The sequence below is a fragment of the Heloderma suspectum genome, chromosome 1 (assembly GCF_057233095.1).
Source record: "Heloderma suspectum isolate Gila_16-S chromosome 1, 16-S_ref, whole genome shotgun sequence".
In the NCBI taxonomy this organism is placed as follows: Eukaryota; Metazoa; Chordata; class Lepidosauria; order Squamata; family Helodermatidae; genus Heloderma; species Heloderma suspectum.
This window is the reverse complement of record NC_139458.1, coordinates 15,941,539-15,963,151: the sequence shown is the minus strand read 5'-3', so window position 1 is coordinate 15,963,151 and position 21,613 is coordinate 15,941,539. Positions and strand designations below refer to the sequence as shown.

The following is a 21,613-nucleotide window of genomic DNA, read 5'->3' as shown; positions in this document are numbered from 1 at the left end:
TGATATTACATCCATTCTAAATGTGCAACCCACCCCAAATACTCCTCCTTTGCAAAACTAATCATAATCGCATTTCTGTGCCATCTGGTGACCATAGGATGCAACAGCAGATAAGAAAGACATCTATTGTTATTATTTTTATTGAAAGGTATAACAACTGTAACCCATTTTTGGCCTTTAGTTCTTGACAGTGTTTGATGAAGTAGTTGTGAAGATGCAAGTGGGATGGCCTGTGGAAGCCAAAATTCCAATCGATCAACACATTACCCCAGGCATGGGGAGGAGGCCCAGACATGACGCTGACTTCCAGGAAGGAACCTGATGTTTTTATTCAGGGGCAGTGCTTAAAAACTGAGTGTTGTTGTGCCTGGTCCTAAAAAGTTAACACTGGCATCATGGAATTTAATTTGTTTTCCCAACCCTAGTTAAGCCAGTATTTTTTCCCAATCCTGGTTAAGCCAGTGACCTGATTTGCATGTAACACCAACCTATGGTTTATTCAGCCCATGGTTTGTTGCCCTACCTGGGGTTTGTCAGGCAAATGATCAAACAAACCATGGTTAGCTTTTTCAATTCCTAGGTTGTTTGCTTCCCTTCTCCTTTTACCCACTCCCTCCCAGCATCCCAAATGCCTTTGCGGAGCTATAGTACTACCATGTAGATCAGCTGCGGGTTTTTTACCACTCTTGCCTGCCACATCTGTAGCCTGGTGAAACAACCCATGAACAACCCATGGTTCTGGGTTCGCATATAATAACAACCCATGATTTAAACAACCCAGATTTCACAAGCCAACAATAAACCATTGGTTGTCTTTCTGGATGGTTCATGGTTAACAAACCATGGTTTGTTAGTGCAGCTGAGTTCGCACATAACAACAACCCAGAATTCAACAACACGTACCGTGGGTTAGCATGATGTGCAAATCAGGTCAGTGTGTTTTGTAGGGCTATCCTTGAGCTGTTGCCAGAAGGCCCCAACACTTTGGTAGGGCCCACTGCTGATGCCTGCCTGGAACAGCCCCCCCGACTTTAATTCTTTTCTGGCCCAGCACTCCAAGCAGCACTGGGTGGCTGAATCTAGTCATCCTTTCAATTTCCCACAATACCCCCAACTCTAGCATTGCTCTTTGGCATTGTGGGAAACTAAAAAGGTGGCTCGACTCAGCTGCCCAGCACTGCTAAGCCCAACAGGGCCCCCGGGAGGACACTTTGCCCAGGGCCCCTTCAACCTGGAGCCAGCCCTGGTATTTCCCATTGGTATATCACAGAGGCATGGAACCTCTTTCAGCCCAACGGCCAAATTCCATTTCAGAGAAGCTCTTGGGAGCTGCGTTCCAGTGCTGGGCGGAGCCAAAGGAAAAAAAGGGGTGGGGAAAAAGTTAAAAGGGCAGGCCCAAAATACCAGCATATTTTCGCTTGAAGTTCTTACTGCCAGTAACTCAGCCTTAGGAGAGGCTTTTCGACCTTTTAGCAGAGAAACCACTGATTGATCGGTGGAGGAAAGGGGTGGGGTCACCTGGGGAATGCATTTGGCCTGCAGACCTGATGTTCAATATCACATTTCCCCATATCTATAGAACCAGAAGTTACTCCTACATTTGCAAAAGCTAACATGTGAAAGTGCCCTGTCTGCTGTCAACTTTCCCCCTTGTTGGCTTGTATTTCACAATGTTTAGTTCATTTGCTTTGGCAATCCCCACTAGAAAATAAATGAATAGAAGAAGAGCTGAGTTGCAAAGGGCATTTGTTCTAAATGTCGGTTAATATTTCACCACATCCCATTCATACAGATCCCTCACTTGCCATAATAGAAGGTTAGCAGTCCATCCCACCCCTCCCCATTACAGCTGCTTGCAGATCCCCCCCGCCCCCACTTAAACAAAAACAATTTACCTAACATTTCTTTAAAAATGTCCCCCTAATAAGAGGCATTTAAGCTTGAGAGGAAACTGAATGGTTTTTATTGGCCAATCATTTCTGCTACTGAACTTTGCCCCATAAAAAGTAAAGAGAATTGAATCTGCAGACCTAAGCTATTTATAAAAGGGTCCAAAGAAACTATGTCGCAAAGCATGCTGCTCTTTCCCTCACAGTGTGTCTTGATTATTATGCGGACAAAAAAAATCAGGAAGGAAGCAATATGTTTGCCATAGAGAATTCCTGTAAGTTCACAGCAAGTAGCATGACAGCTAATGATCCAAATAAACCCACTTTATTTTTAAAACAACAGATTTCCAATTAAATAAACAGTCAACACCTCTTTCCTCAACACACTTATTATTACATTTTAATTTCCCGCTTCCTCTAAGGAGCTCTGGACAGTGTCCATGGGTGTTATCCCATTTTGTCCTCCCAACAACCCTGTGAGGTAGATCAAACTGCAAGGTAATGACTGGCCCAAGGTCACCCAGAAAGCTCCATGGCTGGCCAGACTTGCTCTCAAGGCTTCCAAGACCAACTCTATCCACTACATCACACTGGATGAAATGCATCCCACTCTCTTTTTTGAGAAATGTGCCATTTCAAAAATTGATTTGCAGCAGCTACAACTCCCAAGAACACAGGGCACTCAAAGGTCAGATTTCTGTGCAAAGAAATCTACAGCTGCAGCAAGAAGAGAGAAATGACCACAACATGCAAAAAAATGTGAAGTTACATCTTTAGCTGCATGAGTCACCTGATCATGCTGAAGCACCATTTAATTGATTGCACATGAGACTTTATCAAAGCTATGGTTTTCCCAGTGGCAACATATGGCTGCGAGAGCTGGACTATAAGGAAGGCTGAGCTCTGAAGAATTGATGTTTTCGAACTGTGGTGCTGGAGAAGACTCTTACGAGTCCCCTGGACTGCAAGGAGGTCAAATCAGTCCATCCTAAAGGAACTCAACCCTGAGTGCTCATTGGAAGGACAGATACTGAAGCTGAAGCTCAAATATTTTGGCCACCTAATGTGAAAAGAAAAGCCACTGGAAAAGACCCTGATGCTGGGAAAGATGGAAGGCAGAAGGAGACGGGGACGGCAGAGGATGAGATGGCTAGATAGCATCACCGATGCAATGAATATGAACTTGAGCACACTCCGGGAGAGAGCGCAGGACAGGAAGGCCTGGCGTGCTATGGTCCATGGGGTCACGAAGAGTCGGACACGACTTAACGACTGAACAACAACAACATGAGACTTAGGAAGCCCAAACCTGTGACTCTTCCAAAAGAAACTTCATGGAAGCCAGATAACGCCTGGAATCCCTCCCTTCCCATTCCCAACATGCACATGAAAAATTTTCCTCTCCCCTACATGTACCAACCTAAAACAATATGACCTCTTTCCTAGCTCTCCATCTGTAGCTTTATGAATTCCAACACAGGCTCTGTTCCCTCTTCCAACTCCACCAGTGGGACCTAAAGCAAGGAGTATGTTTCTCACCTCTCCATGACTTTTTCCTTTCAGCCTCAATCCAAACTTCACTACCAGTTCAATTTGGATAAGTCACTGAAATTTCCCAGAAAGCACCTCCACAAAGGAAAAAGCACAAGTGTACACAGTTTTCCAAGTGTGGCGGTACCATAGTACCATAAAGGCACTAAGATATTGGCAGCTTTATTTTCAATTCCTTTCCTAAGTATCCCCCCCAAGTTGAATTTGCCTTTTCCATAGCATGTTCACACCGGCTCAATTTTTTTCATCAAACTAACATAGATTCAAAGCTTTTCCCAAGTTGTAGGCCAGGGGTGGGCCATGCCCAGTGTTCGACGAGCCATATTGCTCCCCACTCCACCAAAATCTGCACCTCTGCCCCCACTGCACCACCGAATTTGCTACCAAAATTTGCTGCTGTGGCATCAACCAAAGAAGTGGTGATTTTTGCTCAAAACAAAAGCGTGTGGGGAGGACATGCTCTGTCTGAAGGTCTTTTAGCTGCCAAAACGGCACGGAGAATCCATTTACGCTGACCATTTGTCAATTTCCATGAACCAGGTAAATAACATAAAAGATTGTGTACATCAGTGAATATTAAAGACTGTTCCAGTACAAAATTTGTCTGTGTAATAACCTCCTCCCAAAAAGAAGCAGCTACCAGACACTGTCAAAACATATGTTTAAAAGATATCATTTGTTGTGAACCGCCAAAAGAGCTTTAAGGGCTATTGGGCAGTATAAAAATGCAATAAATAAATAAATAAACAAATAAACATACATTCGCTGTATTGCACCGCCACCAATTAGCCAAACCCTTATTAAAGATACGTTGCAGTGTCCAATAGACACGAAACAAAAGCTTTTGCTGAGTAAGACACAGCCTAAGATCCATAGATGCAACAGGTAGGTGCCAGAGTGGCGATCCACAGATTAACATTTTGTGGTGGTGCTGACAGCATGGTCCCAAATTCCCAAATGTGCCGATGGGTCCAAAACATTTGGGGATCCCTGAATTAAATAGTATTCTAAAAGCCTGTAAAATGGCGAATAAAACGCCAGAGAAGGTAGGCTAGCGCTACAGTACTATACAGAAAGTATAGAGGCACCCTAAAGATGAACAGATTCATTGCCGTATCCACATCATGCATGTGATGAAGCCTAGGCTATAGCACACAAAAATCTGATGTTGCAATAAATCTGTTAAGGGTTTAGTGCTACAGTAAAGCCTTTGTTGTATTTGATATAAGCAGACTTAACACAGCTATCTCTCTAGAATGCACAATATGTAATGCACAGTCCCTTTTTAAGCATACAAAAACGTTTGTGAGGTTTTTTTCAGGAACCAGAAAAGGAACAGGGGAAAGTTTGCTACATGAATGTTCAGAGCTCACGAATAAAGGCCAATTTATATCAAGGCTTTCCACGTGACTGTACGCTCCATCACATGAAACTACAAAGGCTTCCTGATTACATTTGACACAGTCCCAGATCCCACAGCTAACCCCTCTTGCTTTAGGCAGCTGCTAGAACCATTTGCTCTGCTGGCATCCCTTGCTTTCTGCTTCTGGCACAGGGATAAGATTGAGCAAGTTGGCTGAGCTGGGGATGGGGAGAGGGACGAAAGGAGATGCAACTGGATTAGATGCCCTTTGGTTCCTTCCAGCGCTGTTTCTCTATGTAAAATTACCAAATAAAGGTCAACATTTATGGATTCATCATCCCACCACAGGCTTCACATGTTGCTCAGCCAGCACTTCTAATTACAGCAACTTCCTAGTTAGATTACTGTGATGGACTCTACATGGGGCTGCCCTTGAAGACTGTTCAGAAGCTGCAGCTTGTGCAAAATGCAGCAGCCAGATTAATAACAGGGACCAGAAGGTCTGAGCATATCACACCAATTCTGGCCCACTTGTACTGGCTGCCCGTATGGTTCCCAGCCCAATTCAAGGTCCTGGTTTTAACTTATAAAGCCTTACACAGCTTGGGACCTTAATACCTGATGGAGTGTTTCTCCCAACACACACACCCGGACACTACAATCAACATCTGAGGCCCTCCAATGGAGTCTCAGAGGGAAGCAAGAAGGGAGGGGGGCTTCTCAATGGTGGCCCCCCGATTATGGAATGCTTTCCCCACTGAGGTCTGCCTGGCACCAACGTTGTCAGCTTTCCAGCACCAGGTTAAGACCTTCCTCTACTCCCAGCTATTTGATGGCATATGATGGGGCAATTATGTCAGTTGTTTTTATCTGGTCCAGTATCTTAGCGTGTTTTTATACTCAGTGTTTTTAGCTGTTAAAAAAAACACATTTTGACGTTAAAGAGTTTACATTATGTTTTTATTGCATTTGTAATTCATACTTTTCATGAACTATCACCCAGAGAGCTTTGGCTATTGGGTAGTATAGAAATGAAATAAATAATAACTCACAGATATGGACATCGCAATATATGTGGCCGTAAGCAGAGGGTAGGGGGGTGCTGATTATAGGCCATCAGCTTTAAAAACAGACAAGACAAAGAGGGAAGAAAGTAAACTTAAAGCATGTATAGAAGATTCTGCAATTTTGCATCCATTGGAATTATGAGTCTCATGTGCCTGATTGCCCAATGCATGCACTCAACTTGGCAACTCTCAACTAAATGGAGAGCCAGTGTGGCAGAGTGGTTAGAGTGCTGAACAGGGAGTCGGAAGACTTGGGTTCTAGTCCCCACTCGGCCACGAAGCTCATTTGGGTGACTTTGGGCCAGTCGCTGACTCTCAGCCTAACCTACCTTGCAGGTGTTGTTATAAGCATAAAAAGGACCATGTAAGCCACCTCGGGTTCCCTACAGGAGGAAAAAGGGTGGGATAGAAATGTAATAATAATAAAAATACAAAAACTTTCTCAATGGAGAGCTGAATCTGACTCAGCTTCAGATGATATGAAAGTTCTATCCATGGTGTTTAAGCTATGAAGGCTCGCTCATTCAGATATGCAAGTTATCACTTGATGCTACAGTCAAATGATGAACATGCATGTATGAACAGAGCTTAGAGGCTGTTATTCACTAGTGTCTGGTGGTAACCGAATGTTGGAAAACAAAAGGAGTCTCCTGCAGCTGATGCCCAACCAGGCAAATGTGGGAAGCCTTATACCTTATGGAGAAGTCTACCTCTAAACCTATATCGGACCTGGTAGCTTTTATTGAAATTAGATAAATAGCATAAGAACGTAATAGCATCATACCAAAGGTCAGTCTAGTCCAGCATTCTGTTCACACAGTGGCCAACCGGCTGCCTGTGAATAGAGACGTGAGCAATAGCACCCTCTCGCTTGTGTTTCCCAGCAACTGGTATTGAGAAGTATACTGCCTCTGCTACTGGAGATATAAGAAATTCTCTTGCTTGTGGATAAAATTTAGTTCCTACACTACTTGTTCAAGGGGGAGGGGAGAATGCAGAATGGATGACCAACCTATTCATACACCAAAGGAACCTAACAAGCCCTACAGTGGCATGGCCACTTTGGGAGCATGTCTCCTGGGCACAGGGAGAAATCTCAAAGGTGAAGTTTTTGCATATGGAAGCTTTACTTGATATATTTCTCTCGGTAAATAAAAGCGGCATCCCTAGCTAGGCCTGGTTCACACATGACGCTAAGCCACACTGTGGTTTGTTGAAATCTAGCATGTCATTGTGTCTGAACCCATCAATGCAAACAAACCATGGTTTGTTAACCAGCTATAACCCACAAATAAAACCCATGGTTTGCTGTTGGTTTATGAAATCTGGCTTGTTTAAACTGTGGCTTGAAGTGATGTCTGAACCTACAGCTGTGGCTTATCCCTGGCTTGTTTGTGGTACTGTCTACCCTGAAACATAGGTGCCTAGCAAGAGCAACCTGAAAATGAAACTAATCTGAAAGCTGGCAAAATGGGTGGGACAGAAATGGGTAGGTGGGATAGAAATAGGGAAAACAAGCCACAGTTTCTTTGCTTGCCTGAAAGATAATTTATGGCTAAAGCAACAAACATCAACCACGGTTAACATAAACCATGGCTTAGTGTTATTTGCAGATGCAGCCAGTAGTGAGAACTCACTTTAAAGCTACACATGAATTTCGAAAGTAAGCAAACATTTTGTGACACACGGATCAAGAAGCCAAATGTCATGGACAACTGAGTTAATGAGTAATGATGGAAGATAGCAGACAGGAGTTTGAAACAGAGGGACACTCTTCCTAGAACAGGTCACTTCAGAAAATACCTTTATTAAAAAGATCACCAAGCTGTTTTATTAAAAAATGTATTAATCCCTTTCCCTGCTTTAGGGAAATCTGGGATCCGCTGTCCTGCTTCTGAGTACATTTGCACTTTAAAAACCAAGTATGCTGCGAGAAAGATATCAAGCCCAAATTTGATTCTTGTTTCTCCCCAATTCTAAAGCTCAGTCTAGAGCACAGAAATACCCAGAACATGCCCAGTTAAGGAACGCAAGAGATCTATAGACCTTGCAGTATCCCATGACTCATGCATTATTCCAGGTACTTTGTGTTCCACTATTATGACCAGAACTATCCAAAATTATGTGAGGACCTATTACAGATAACAAATATAGCATGTTAATTTTATTTATTTATTTATTTATTTATTTCTATACTGCCCAATAGCTGAAGCTCTCTGGGTGGTTCACAAAAATTACTTTTGACACAGAAAGATACGTGCAGGTATGTGCAAGGAACCTTCCCTTCCTGGATTTCATTGCTGCAGGCTCCTTCTCCTTACCCCATCTTGTTCCTGGTACTGAAGCCAGGACAGAGAGAACAGTGTCGGCTGAGATGGAGCAAGGGCAAGTAAGAGGTGGGGGCAGAGGATCAGCTCCCCCTCACCCACACACCCCTTCTGTTGAAAAAAAATCAGATGTCCTCCAATTTCTGTATGAAAAATCATATTTCATATAGAAATAAATCATATATTTATAATATTTTCATATAAATCATATATTTATAAATAAAAATAATCATAAACATAAACATAAAATAATCAATGAGTAATAAATGAATAATATAATAAATAATCATAAATATTTATAAATATATGAACCATATATTTATATGATTTTTCATATAAATCATATTTATATGATTTTTCATATAAAATCACGCATTTCATATAGAAAATCAGTTTCTATACGAAAAATCTGATGCCCTCCCATTTCTATATGAATGGGACAGACATGTGAACAAACAGCAAACAGTCTTGTGGCACCTTAAAGACAAACAGATTTATTTATGATGACTTAAGCTTTTATGGACCAGAGTTCATCTGTTGAAGTGGATTCTAAGCCACAAAAGCTCATGCCATAATACATAAATCTGTGAAGTTTTTAAGGTGCTACAACACTCTTTCCTCTTTTTGCTGATACAGACTAATGTGGCTTCCTCTCTGGAGGTTATCAATAAACATACCTATCCCCCAGTCACCCAACCCATCTAGTTTGGCCCTCACTGTCTGGACCCAGACTTAGGGCTACTAATTCCTTCCCTGCCAAGGTATATTGCCGCTTTAACAGTGATAAGACCAGGAGAAATTTAAGGGGGAAGCCTTTCCATTGCAGGTCTACAACAGAAAGTGCTACACCTGTTGAATTTCTCACACAACTGTTAAAAGACACCGTTCTTCTTTCCCCCTCCTGATTTTACTCCCTTTCTATGTTGTTGTTTTGAATTGCACTTTGTGCTGGGGAAGGAAGAGACTTTGATAAGTTTTGACACTCCAAGCTAACTACCTTGGCTTCGGAAAATGGATGCAGCTGTGCTTCAAATCACACCTATACCATTATGTTTAATAGGACCGGCCCAAGACTCTTTGCCACCTGAGGTGGAACAGTAAAAGGTGCCCCAACATCCCCCATGTCATGGTGCATAATGCCCAAGTCTGGCCAGGTTATTTTGGCACCTGAGGCAAATATCGCTCCCTGGGAATAAAAATACAAATAAATTTAATAACCAACAATTTCCTCTGCTTCCAGGACACTCTTCAACCAGCTGCCTGAGGCAGCCGCCTCACTCTGCCTCGACTGCTGATATCGGCTGCCCGGAGATGCTTCGAACAATTACTAGATTTTCCAGTAGCTCCCCTCCCCAATGAATTCACAGGCTACCACTGGAGAAATGCTACTCTGACACCAGGGTTATACCACGTGTTCATTATACCACACATTCTATGCTAGCAAAACCATATACATCACAGCAGGGGGCTCAGGCTGCTGCATTTTTTTTACTAGCCCTACTCAGGGCTGGTTCCAGGTTTCTGAGGGCCCTTGGGCAAGACACCCTCCATGGGCCCCCTCCTTCAGTGAGTCTGCCATCTCACCGCCACGGTCACCAGCTTCTCTTGCTCCTTATCCGCTTTCTCAATCTTGCTCCCATTTGCTGGACCGACAGGGAGCAAGCAGGCCGCGGCCTCTCCCGCTCCTCCTTCTCACCACCTCTGTTGCCTGGGCTAAAGCAAGAGGCAGGTGAACAAGCAGGTTACAGTGGTGAAGAGGAGGAGCAACTCCAGGGGGCTCTTTTCAGTGGACCCCTGCCAGGGTGTGGGCCCTTGGTAGATGCCCAACCATGCCCTGGAGAAGAAGCCTGGCACAGATTCAGCAGGCAAAGCTTCTTCCTAGTATGGCGATAACGCTGTGGGAAAGCATCAGCTGCAACGGACCTTACTACAGCCAGCTAACGTCTGCCAATAACTGGTTACACAAGCAGCCTACCTGCGTGAGCAGTGCAATGTCAGAAGAGCGGGCTTGCCCAACATTGCAGCTCCTCTTCCATGAGTGTGGGGAGTGGGGAGTGGGAATGCAGTCACACCTTGCAAGCAGGCAACTGGAGGAGGTGGCTCACTGCAATGAGAACAGCACAGGCCCTGAAGGCACAGGAGCATGGCGAGTAAAAAACAGAAGATGGCATCCCTCCTTCCGCTGGCCAGCAATTCAGCAGACAGCTTATGCCCTGCTTGCAGAGAAAAGGCAGCTGCTGGAACCAAAATACAGAGTTTGTGGCAATGTCGGTGAGCAAACTTCCACAGAACAGAAAGGGGAAAGTTTGTCCAACAGGGTAAGAGCTTGGAAAATGCAAGAATGTGGCAGGATGTGCCTCTCACCCTGGGTTGCCCCCTTTCTTCCTAGGGCTCCAACATTTACAGTGCAACCCTCTGCTCATTTACTCAGAAATGCTTCAAAAATGCTTCCTCCCTTGGAAGTGTGTTTAGGATTACAGCTTTAGGCAAGTAATTTTCCATGACGCCTTTGGAGCAACCTCCTAATAAAAGGGTGGGGCCTTCCAGATGTACTTGGACTGCAATTCCCATCATTCCTCACTATTGGCTGTGCTGGCCATAGCTGATGGAAGCTGTAGTCCAACATCTGAAGGGCCGCACATTCCCTGGCCCACCCTAATAGTTTCCATACTCTAACACAGGAGGGCTGGGCGGAAGGTAAATCTCCAGATGTTTTGCACTTCAACTCCCAGAAGGCCCTGCCAGAATGGCCAATCATCATGGGAGTTGAAGTCCAGAACATCTGGAGATCTTTCTGCCAACCCCTGCTCTAACTAGTTAACCCAAAGCACTTGTCACTTAAATAACCATACAACCGTGGTTTATGGAGGCTTATTTCCAACCCCTTCCTTTGTTGTCTCCCCTGTGTAGTTTTATATTGGAGGCCATCTCTGCCAAGATTGTGCAACACAGATGTGTGCACGTCATCTGAAAATACTTTTTTTCTTCAGAACTCTCATTTTAGTCATATGCACACCCATGCGGTTATAAATCAATTAATTATTATTTATTATATTTTTAACTCACCCAGTAACCCATGTTCTCTGAGAGGATTACAAATAGTTAAAAGACTAAAATGCCATGCAAACTGTTAAAAATGTAAATAATGAACACTCATATGATTCTTTGATTAAGTTGTCTTTAATCCTGTGATAGCCTTACTTCACCAACCCACCCACAACAGACACTCTGTGCCTTAAGTGCAAGAGAAAGAGAAGTTCAACAGTTGCAGCTGTTTCCAATATGCAGATGCAAACAGCTGCTGGAATCCTGCGTGTCATGGAGATCTTAAAAGGAACAGATCCAGAGCCAGGGAGGGAAAGGTTGCAACTCAACCACCTTGCTGCTCCATCACCCTTCAGCCACCCTTCTGTCCCACACCTTTACACCAGGGGTGCAGAACCTCTTTCAGTCTGAGGGCTAAATTCCATTTCAGAGAAGCTTTCAGAGGCTGCATTCCAAAGGCGGGTGAGGCCCATAAAAAATGCCAGCATGTTTTAGCTTAAAGCTTACTGCCAGTAATTTGGCCTTAGGAGAGACATTTTGCCCTTTTAGAATGGGAGGGGGGGCTGCACAAAAGTGAGGAAAATGCCAAAGGGTTGCTGGTCAGGGGAAAGGGTTTGGAGCCAGAGGAAAAGGGGCACAGCCTTCAGGGGAACCCCAGAAGGCTAGAGTGAGATGTCCAGAGAGCCAGATCTCTCCCCCAGGCCTAAGGGTTTGCAATCATAGAATCACAGAATAGTAGGGTTGGAAGGGGCCTACAAGACCACCGAGTCCAACCCCCTGCTCAATGTAGGAATCCAAGTCAGAGCATCCCTGACAGATGGCTGTCCAGCGTCATCTTGAATGCCTCCAGTGTGGGAGAGCCCACCACCTCCCTAGGTCACTGGTTCCATTGTCATATTGCTCTAACAGTCAGGAAGTTTTTCCTGATGTTCAGCCGGAATCTGGCTTCCTGTAACTTCAGCCCATTATTCCATGTCCTGCATTCTGCGATGATCGAGAAGAGATCCTGGCCTTCCTCTCTGTGACAAGCCTTCAAGTACCTGAAGAGTCCTACAGCAGGTGGGAAGAAATGGTGGGTCCAGGGGACTTTTGGAGCATCAGGATAGGAGACAATACTGGGTCAGATCCATGGTCCATTTTAGCCAGCATTTTCTCTTCTAACAGCAGCCACCCACTGCTCCAGGGAGGTCTGTAGAAGCCCATAGCAACAACAGGTTTCTTGAAAGTCAGAGGCATTTACTGCTTGTAACAATGTGAGAACCTGGTAACTAACCATCAGTGGACTTGTAAGCCATACATTTATGGAGTCCTCCCTTTGAAGGCCATTGATGGCAGCAGCAAACCCAACATCCTGTGCCAAGCAGCTAAGCCAAGCATTCTGGATGGGGTTAGTGACTGCTACTGCCATCAAGGCAAAATGAGAGCCTGTGCAGGAGTCCTGAGGTGGCAGATTAGAGTGTACCATTTCAGACTACAGGTTGGGGCACCAATTTGGAATCCCCCCCCCCCACATATGCAAAAACAACTCCTGGCAAGTAGAAAGAGCACCTCGAGCTAGAGCTTTACTTCTTATCTCATTCTCTGCTGTGCTAACCTCTATTGCAGAAAGGGGGAGGGGAGGATTCAATTGATGTGGTGTTCAAAAACAACATTCCCCAGCTGCAGTCTGAAGTGCTATAGTCCATTTTTACCATACCTCCGTTTTAACCCTATTCTATCCTTATTCATAGAATCATAGAATAGTAGGGTTGGAAGGGGCCTATAAGACCACCGAGTCCAACCCCCTGCTCAATGCAGGAATCCAAGTCAGAGCATCCCTGACAGATGGCTGTCCAGCCTCATCTTGAATGCCTCCAGTGCGGGAGAGCCCACCACCTCCCTAGGTCACTGGTTCCATTGTCGCATTGCTCTAACAGTCATAGAATCACAATCATAGAATAGTAGGCTTGGAAGGGGCCTATAAGACCATTGAGTCCAACCCCCATTAAGAGATTCTTAACATTTCATTCTGGGGAAAGACCACAGCAAACATTTGGTTTTTTTTATGTAGGACAAACACTTTTATTAATTATATTTATATCCTGCCTTTCCTCCAAGGAGCACCATGGTATCCCTCCCTCTCCTATTTTATCCTCACAACCCTGTGAGGTAAGCAAAGCTGAGAGTGTGTGTGACTGGCCCAAGGTCACCCAGTGAGTTTCATGGCTAAATGGAGATTTGAACAGAGGTATCCTCAATCCTTTCTGATGCTCTAATCAGGCCTTCCCCAACTTCCTCCACTCCAGTCGTGTCAGGACTGCAACTCCCATCATCCCCAGCAAGCCGAGGCCATGCTGGCTGGGGATTGTGGGAGTTGCAGTCTGAAGGGCACTGGGTTGGGGAAGTCTGGCGTCCTCTGGATGTGTTGACTTCAAATCCTCCCAGCCTCCACGGCTGGGAGTTGTAGTGCAAAAGCAATACCTTGCAGATAGGACCAAGTGATAGGAAAAACCCTTTGCTACTTCGAGACCTTGGACAGCGGCTGCCAGTTCAGAGTTCAGTAGACAATACTGGGCTGGATGGATCTAATTGGACCTGGGAGAAGGCAGCTTTCTATGCTGCGCATAGAGACTCAGGCCTCAGCTCCCCACAGGCAGACCGGGATTAACAGACTGGGAATGCAACCCTGGTTTCCTTGGAAGCTCCACCATGTTCCGCCAAGTTTACTCACAAGTAAACATGCAACAAGGTCCAAAACCTCAGGTGTGTCTTCGGGGCTGAAAGGGACATTTATAAAACAGACTTTACAAGCGCTCTGCTACAATATTTTTTTCCTCTTCCCTCCCTGTTCCCTTTTCCTTGTGTGCTGTGGCTTTTCAGATTGAAACCTGCAGGCAGGAACTGTCTTGTTCTACTGATTATGGGTAAGCTGCTCCAGGAGCCTCTTTGGCTGAGGAGCTGGATAAAAAAACCGCAGGCTATAGAAAGATCAAAACCTGTCAATCCAGTGATAAAACAGAAGGCCAACGGCATGCGCAGAGGGGGAAGAGGGGACGCTACTGGTAGGAAGCCGCGAGTCCCTACATCCCCCCTCTTGCATCTGATGAAAGGCGAGCTTCTAGTCCGGGAAAGCTTGAGGCTGCAATCTTAGTCACATTTACCTAGGAGTACCTCCCACTGAACTGTTCAACGCGGCTTACTTCTGAGTAGACACGACTTTAAACCTGGCAGCCTTTGCAAGGGGCCTCCCAGTCTCTTTTTGAGAAGTTACGGGTCGATCGCCCTTCTCCACCACGCGCAGCACCCCATGCACGCCGGACTACAGCCCAGGTGCGCCCTAGGCCCCGCGGATGTCCCCCCCATGCTTCCTCCTTTCCTCTCCCTTCGCTGCTAAGCCAGGGGAGCGTGCAAATCTCAGCCTCCCCGCCCCGCTCCACCCCAAAACCCGGGCACCCAGGCGGCGGCGGCGGCGGCGGCGATGGGGACTTACGCGGAAACGGTCTTTCCGCTGATGATCTCCGCGGGAGGCATGGCGATTCCTCTGGCGGCGGCGGCGGCTCCTGCGCTCAGTGAGGCTCCGATGGCGTCGGGAGGGCGGTCAAAAGAGCCCCGGGCCGGGGCCCTCCCCTGCGCCGCTGACCCACGCCCCCTGCCTCCACGAGCCAGCCACGCCGGGGGTGCTAAACTTTTTACGCCACTCCTGGAGCGCAAACCCGAGCCGCGCGCGCGCCCGCCCGCCCCCGACGGCCGCGCCCGCCCCCTTCGCGCGGGGAGGAGGGGGAGAGGGAGGATGGCGAGGGGAGCACGCGGGATCTTCCTCGCGGGCGCGGCCGGGGGCGTCGTCCTCCGGCGCGCGCGCCCCAGAGGCCCCCGGCCCGCCCCTTTGTGCGCGGTGCGAGGAGCGTCGGTTCCTCCCAGCAGGCGCGGCCGCCTCCTCCTCCTGGGCCGATCGATCAGCTCGCTGAAAGCCGGGCCCGGGGAGGCGAAGGCAGGCGGGGAAAGGGCCCCGACCTCCCTGCTGTGCGCTCCCCTCGGCTCTCCGAAGCTGCGTCTGGTGAAGCGGCCCCTGCGTCCGCGAAAACTTACGCCGTCCAGTTGGGGTGGACGACAGCTCCCATCCTCCCCCGAGGGCAGGCTGCACGGGGATAATGGGAGCGGTTCTGTGGTTCATTCGCTCAGTCGCTTCCGACTCTTCGTGACTTCATGGGCCAGCCCACGCCGGAGCTTCCTGTCGGCCGTCGCTTCCGATGGTGTACCGACATATCTCTGGTTGTACTGATCCATTTAGTTTCCACGGCAAGAATACTGGGGTGGGTTGCCCTTGCCTTCCCCAGGGATCGTATTCAGTCTGACCTCTCTGCCGTGACCTTCCCGTCTTGGGCGTCCCTTCACGGTTTAGGATCGCCTTTGCTGGAGAATGGGAGCTATAGTGCGACATATTTAGAAGGTGCCAGGTTGGGGGAGGGCTGGCTTATGACAGAATAAGGGCGCAGTCATGTTCATGTTTAGCCAGGAAAAAAAGCCCTGCACCTCCCAGAATCCCCAGTCTGGCTGGCTGGGGAATTCTGGGAGTTGTAGGGCCATTTCCGTCTAAACCTGCATAGGATTGCACCCTAAGATCGCAATCTCATGCATGTTTAGACAGAAAAAAGTCCTACAGCTCCCAGCATTATTTCAGCCACCCATGCTTGCTGGGGATGCTGGGCATTGTAGGACTTCCTATCTAAACCTGCATAGGATTGCACCCTAAGATCGCAATCTAATGCATGTTTAGACAGAAAAAAGCCCTACAGCTCCCAGCATTATTTCAGCCACCCATGCTTGCTGGGGATGCTGGGCACTGTAGGACTTTCTGTCTAAACAAGCATAGGATTGCATCCTAAGATCGCAATCTCATGCATGTTTAGACAGAAAAAAGTCCTACAGCTCCCAGCATTATTTCAGCCACCCATGCTTGCTGGGGATGCTGGGCATTGTAGGACTTCCTATCTAAACAAGCATAGGATTGCACCCTAAGATCGCAATCTCATGCATGTTTAGACAGAAAAAAGCCCTACAGCTCCCAGCATTATTTCAGCCAGCCATGCTTGCTGGGGATGCTGGGCATTGTAGGACTTTCTGTCTAAACAAGCATAGGATTGCACCCTAAACTTGTTGGTCTTTAAGGTACCGCAGGACTCTGTTTTTGTTGCAACAGACTAACATGGCTGCTCCTCTGGAAATCAAGTTTCTGTCTGTCATCTAGCTCTTCAAAACACATGAGTCTTGCCTGAAATTTCTAATAATAAAAAGATTTTTTTATGTCCATCCGTCACTGCCATTGCTCCAAGACCATGAAACCTAGACACTTGGAACTTAGAATGCATATTACAGGGAGCCTAGGGGATGCACCTTGAGGTTATTTTGTTTTTGTTGTTGTTCAGTCGTTCAGTCGTGTCCGACTCTTCGTGACCCCATGGACCACAGCATGCCAGGCCTTCCTGTCCTGCGCTCTCTCCCGGAGCGTGCTCAAGTTCATATTCATTGCATCGGTGATGCTATCTAGCCATCTCATCCTCTGCCGTCCCCTTCTCCTTTTGCCTTCAATCCTTCCCAGCATCAGGATCTTTTCCAGTGACTTTTCTCTTCGCATTAGGTGGCCAAAATATTTGAGCTTCAGCTTCAGTATCTGTCCTTCCAATGAGCACTCAGGGTTGATTTCCTTTAGGAGGTTGAAACCTGCAATAACATCTTCAGCCACTGGGGGCAGCCTTCCCTAACCAGATAGCTTTGCAGTCTATACAGTTTGATTAGAGGCTGAGCGACCCAGTGATATGCCTGCCTGCTCCCCCTACCATGGGGCAGCCCCCCTCAGGGTAATGGATTTGACAGACCCTTCCTTCAGCAGGGTATAGGGATGCACCAATGCAGGGGTTGTGACCGGGGTGCCAGCAGATGTGGATTCACTCAGACAGGGTATCCGGCTCTCTTGACAGCTGTGTAGCTTTGCTTGAAGGCTTCATTGTATCAAACTAAGAACTATTTCCACTATTGCGAAGCTTGGTCCCTTCTCTAGCTTTAGAAAAAGAGAATGATGGTAAACCCAGTTAGAGTGCTGACTTCCTGGTTTATGCTTCAACTCCTCCCATTTTAAGGCTGAACTCTATAGACCCAGTTGCTTGGGAGTAATAACACTCTATTTCTCCTTGTCGGCTGAGGCGGTGAAGGTGCTGGACCAGTGTCTGGAGGCTGTAATGGGCTGGATGAGGGCCAATGAACTGAAGCTAAATCCTGACAAGATGGAAGCTCTGTGGATTGGTGGTTCCCGAGTCCAGGAATTGGGTAAGCGACCTGTCTTGGACGGGGTTGCACTCCCCCTGAAGGAGCAGGTGCGTAGTTTGGGAGTACTCCAAGATCCATCCCTGTCACTGAAGCCCCAGGTGGAATCTGTGGCCCAGAGTACTTGGGGCCAGCTTTGGCTGATCCACCAGTTATGACCGTTCCTGGACAGGGATAACCAAGCCACAGTAATACATGTGCTGGTAACTTCCTGATTAGACTACTGCAATGCACTTTACATGGGACTGCCCTTGAAGATGACTTGGAAGTTGCAGCTACTGCAAAATGCTGCAGCTAGACTGCTGACTGGAACATCTTATAACAATCATATAACACCAGTTTCAAAGGGATTGCACTGGTTGCCAATATGCCTCCAGTCAGAATTCAAGGTTTTTGTGATGACATTTAAAGCCCAAACGGCTTGGGACCTCGATATTTGAGGGAGCGCCTCTCCCTGTATATGCCTGCCTGAGGACAGAGATCTGTTGGAGGGGCCCTCCTCTGCGTCCCACCAGTGCGAGACATACACTATGGTGCGATGTGGGAGAAGGCCTTCTCTGCTGTGACACCCCAGGTTGTGGAATGCCCTCCCCTTGGAGGCCCGATTGGTGCAGATGTTGGTCTCATTTCGGCAACAAGTAAAAACATGGCTTTTCACCAAAGCCTTTGAGGGCTAATTGAATACCCTAAAGGTGCAAACTGTTTTAACTGTTTTACATTCTAATTGGTATTAGCTTGTTTAATGGTCTAATATGTTTTTAGGTGTTTAAATTATTTATTGTTTTATACTGTTTAAATTGATTATCTATATGCCACACTGAGATCTTAATGATATAGGGCGGATACAAGTGTTTTACATAAATAAATAATAAGGCCCTAGATTTCAAACTGTTCTGTGGGTCCTGGGGGGCGAGGGGGGACAAAACAAGGGGGTGGGACATTCAAAGGAGGTAGAGGATCCTGCAGCAAGTCAAACCAGAGATACTTTCCTCCCAGCAGCAAATATTTAGCATCAGACCCGCTCAAACTGCTGTGATAACCATGGAAAGCTGCAGAGAAACATAAGTGATATGGGAGTTTCTGGCCCCATGACTGATTGGCCAGCTGGGTCTAGGGCCAAACTACATATTACATTAAGCACAGTTGTTGCTTTTTGTTAAGGAAGAGAAGTTACAGTTCCTGACCATGTCTTTAAATACCGTACTTAACCTGAGGTGTCATTTGGTCCTTGTCATCTTCCTAAAACTCAGGGAGAGCCAAGCCCAACCAAACCTCTTTTGGGAAAGAGTTCCACATTCTGGGTGCCATTACTGAGAAGGCCCTGCTCTCGTGTCCCCACCAAGTATACTTTGAAAGGTTGCAGAACACGGAGCAGGGTCTCAGTTGTTGAACACAGGGTGTGAGTAGGTTCAGGCAGCTGGAGGTATTCTCTCTGATAACCTGGGTCCAAGCAATTTGAAAGGTACTGGTGTAAAATTGGCTTAAGTACCAGGGATAAACACCATTAAATAAGTGGTAAAAGTAAATGGGTACTATTGGGTACTTAGTGCCAGAATAAATTTTAGGAGTGGCTTGGTTGTTCAGGTGTAAACTGCTGCTGCATCCCTTTCCCTTATTCTAAGAGTCTAGAGGGGAATAGGCTGCAGCTGCTCAATGCGGAAAGAAATGCACCCTGCGTATTCTGCAAGGCATTTTTCTTCAAATATTCCAGGACTCAAAACTAGTATTGAAAACAGATTTCTAGCTGCAGCCGGGCATAAACTAAGCCCAGGGCAAGATGCCATTTTCTCTGAAGTTTGGGCTGATTGTTGTTTTTGATTGGGGGACTAAAGGGGGGGGTGTTACATAAATAGGCAAGGTTAAAGAAGGGTGGGATTATAAGAGTGCACTGACAATATTTTTTTTTTCTTCTCTGCACACCACTGCACTGAATTAGCAGGCTTTACTTCCAAGTAAACATGTATTGGATCAAGTTGCATACATCAGAACCAAGTATTCATCACCAGAGTTCATGGCTCAAAGTTTTAAGTTTAAAAGCTTTAATGACTCCTGGTTTTTTTGTAGTTTCCCTGTGTCAATCAGTACAAATTTAATTTGTCACCTCTTTAGAGTTGACTGATTGCCATCATATCTTTCCCTTTTATACAACATGTCAAAAGTCAGGGATATATATATAGCTCTAAACCTCATCACTGTTTTTATGGGGCAATGTTATGTTATCTTCATTTGAAGAATTATAATTGAGGTTTGCTTTGCTTGTGTAAGGCAACACTCTCTTGTATCTTTTGCAGCTGCATACCTACCATAGGTAGGTATGCATACCTACTGCATACCTACATAGCTGCATACCTACCTTTGGCTGAGCGCCGAAGAATTGATGCTTTCGAACTGTGGTGCTGGAGAAGACTCTTACGAGTCCCCTGGACTGCAAGGAGGTCAAATCAGTCCATCCTAAAGGAAATCAGCCCTGAGTGCTCATTGGAAGGACAGATCCTGAAGCTGAAGCTCCAATATTTTGGCCACCTAATGCGAAGAGAAAACTCCCTGGAAAAGACCCTGATGCTGGGAAAGACTGAAGGCAAAAGGAGAAGGGGACGGCAGAGGATGAGATGGCTAGATAGCATCACCGATGCAATGAACATGAACTTGAGCACACTCCGGGACAGAGCGGAGGACAGGAAGGCCTGGCGTGCTATGGTCCATGGGGTCACGAAGAGTCGGACACGACTGAACGACTGAACAACAACAACAACCTACCATAAATTCAACAGTAAAGCTTTTCACAGCACAGAGATATGGGGAGGGAGGAAAGTTGCCCTGGTCAAAGCTTTATTTCTTCTGCAGCTGGCTGTTAAATGAACATGAACCCCCATGCCAATAATAGCCAACATATGCATAAATGAGGGACTGGGGGTATACACCCCAAACCAAGCTTTGGGCCACCCCAAATTATGAACCTAAGAGCCCTGCTGGATCAGACCAAGGGTCCATCTAGTCCAGCATTCTGTTCACGCAGCGGCTAACCAGCTGCCTGTGGGAAAACTACAAGTAGGACATGAGTGCAACAGCGTGCTCCCTTATATGCCCTCACCTCCCTAAGAGTGTTCTTTCTGGGAAATGGCATAAAATCACATCCATCTCAACTCTTCATTTGGGTGCAAGACACTGTCGAGGGCACTATGCTTGACAGTATCTTGGGCCAAAGTGAAGCACTGGACCAAACACAGTTCTATATCATCTTGTAGAGGACATTTGGGGGGGTATGATTTGTGTTAACCCACAATTTAAAGCCCACAGTTTAAACCCCCAGTTGCTTCTTTGTAAGTGTCATCTCGGATGATCATGTGTTAGAATGTGCGCATGTCCTCTGGAAGGGATGCATTAAACTCACCCTCTTCTATAGCCTCCATAATGACAAGAGTCCACCGATAGGTGCAGGCAGCTTTTATTTGTTAGTCTTTGCCTCCAGTTACAGCACTGAGGGCAAGGCAGCATATAGACTTCCAACTCAGGGAAAGGAATTACACCTTCCTCCACTGCTTGTTGTTCAGTCGTTCAGTCGTGTCCGACTCTTCGTGACCCCATGGACCACAGCACGCCAGGCCTTCCTGTCCTCCGCTCTCTCCCGGAGCGTGCTCAAATTCATATTCATTGCATCGGTGATGCTATCTAGCCATCTCATCCTCTGCCGTCCCCTTCTCCTTGTGCCTTCAGTCTTTCCCAGCATCAGGGTCCTTTCCAGGGAGTTTTCTCTTCGCATTAGGCAAAAGGAGAAGGGGACGGCAGATGATGAGATGGCTAGATAGTATCACCGATGCAATGAATATGAACTTGAGCACACTCCGGGAGAGAGCACAGGACAGGAAGGCCTGGCGTGCTATGGTCCATGGGGTCACAAAGAGTCGGATACGACTGAACAACAAAATTGGATTAAAACATGGTTTGTATTATCCCGTTGTTTGTTTGATATATTTGTGGATTTTGTATTTATTAACCTACTTGGCATTTAAATCTTGAATTGAAAGATTGTTTATAACTTATTATAGTAGTTCTATTGTTAGATAATTTTTTCAA

At 46.5% G+C, this 21,613-nt stretch overlaps 1 protein-coding gene across 2 annotated transcripts in view; it reads right to left on the bottom strand.

Moving 5' to 3' along the window:
* The window catches only part of MTHFD1 (methylenetetrahydrofolate dehydrogenase, cyclohydrolase and formyltetrahydrofolate synthetase 1), a 98,953-nt gene extending 83,370 nt beyond the window's left edge, over positions 1-15,583 (bottom strand). Inside the window, exon 1 of one of the 2 annotated variants that reach the window (XM_084836901.1) lies at positions 15,308-15,583. In XM_084836901.1, coding sequence (XP_084693027.1) covers positions 15,308-15,339 — 32 coding nt within the window. In that variant the 5' untranslated portion in view covers positions 15,340-15,583. Of the gene's footprint in view, positions 1-14,711; positions 14,942-15,307 lie in introns of those variants that run through there. The other variant, XM_084836894.1, reaches the window with a different exon arrangement.
* Positions 15,584-21,613: the final 6,030 nt, after the last annotated feature.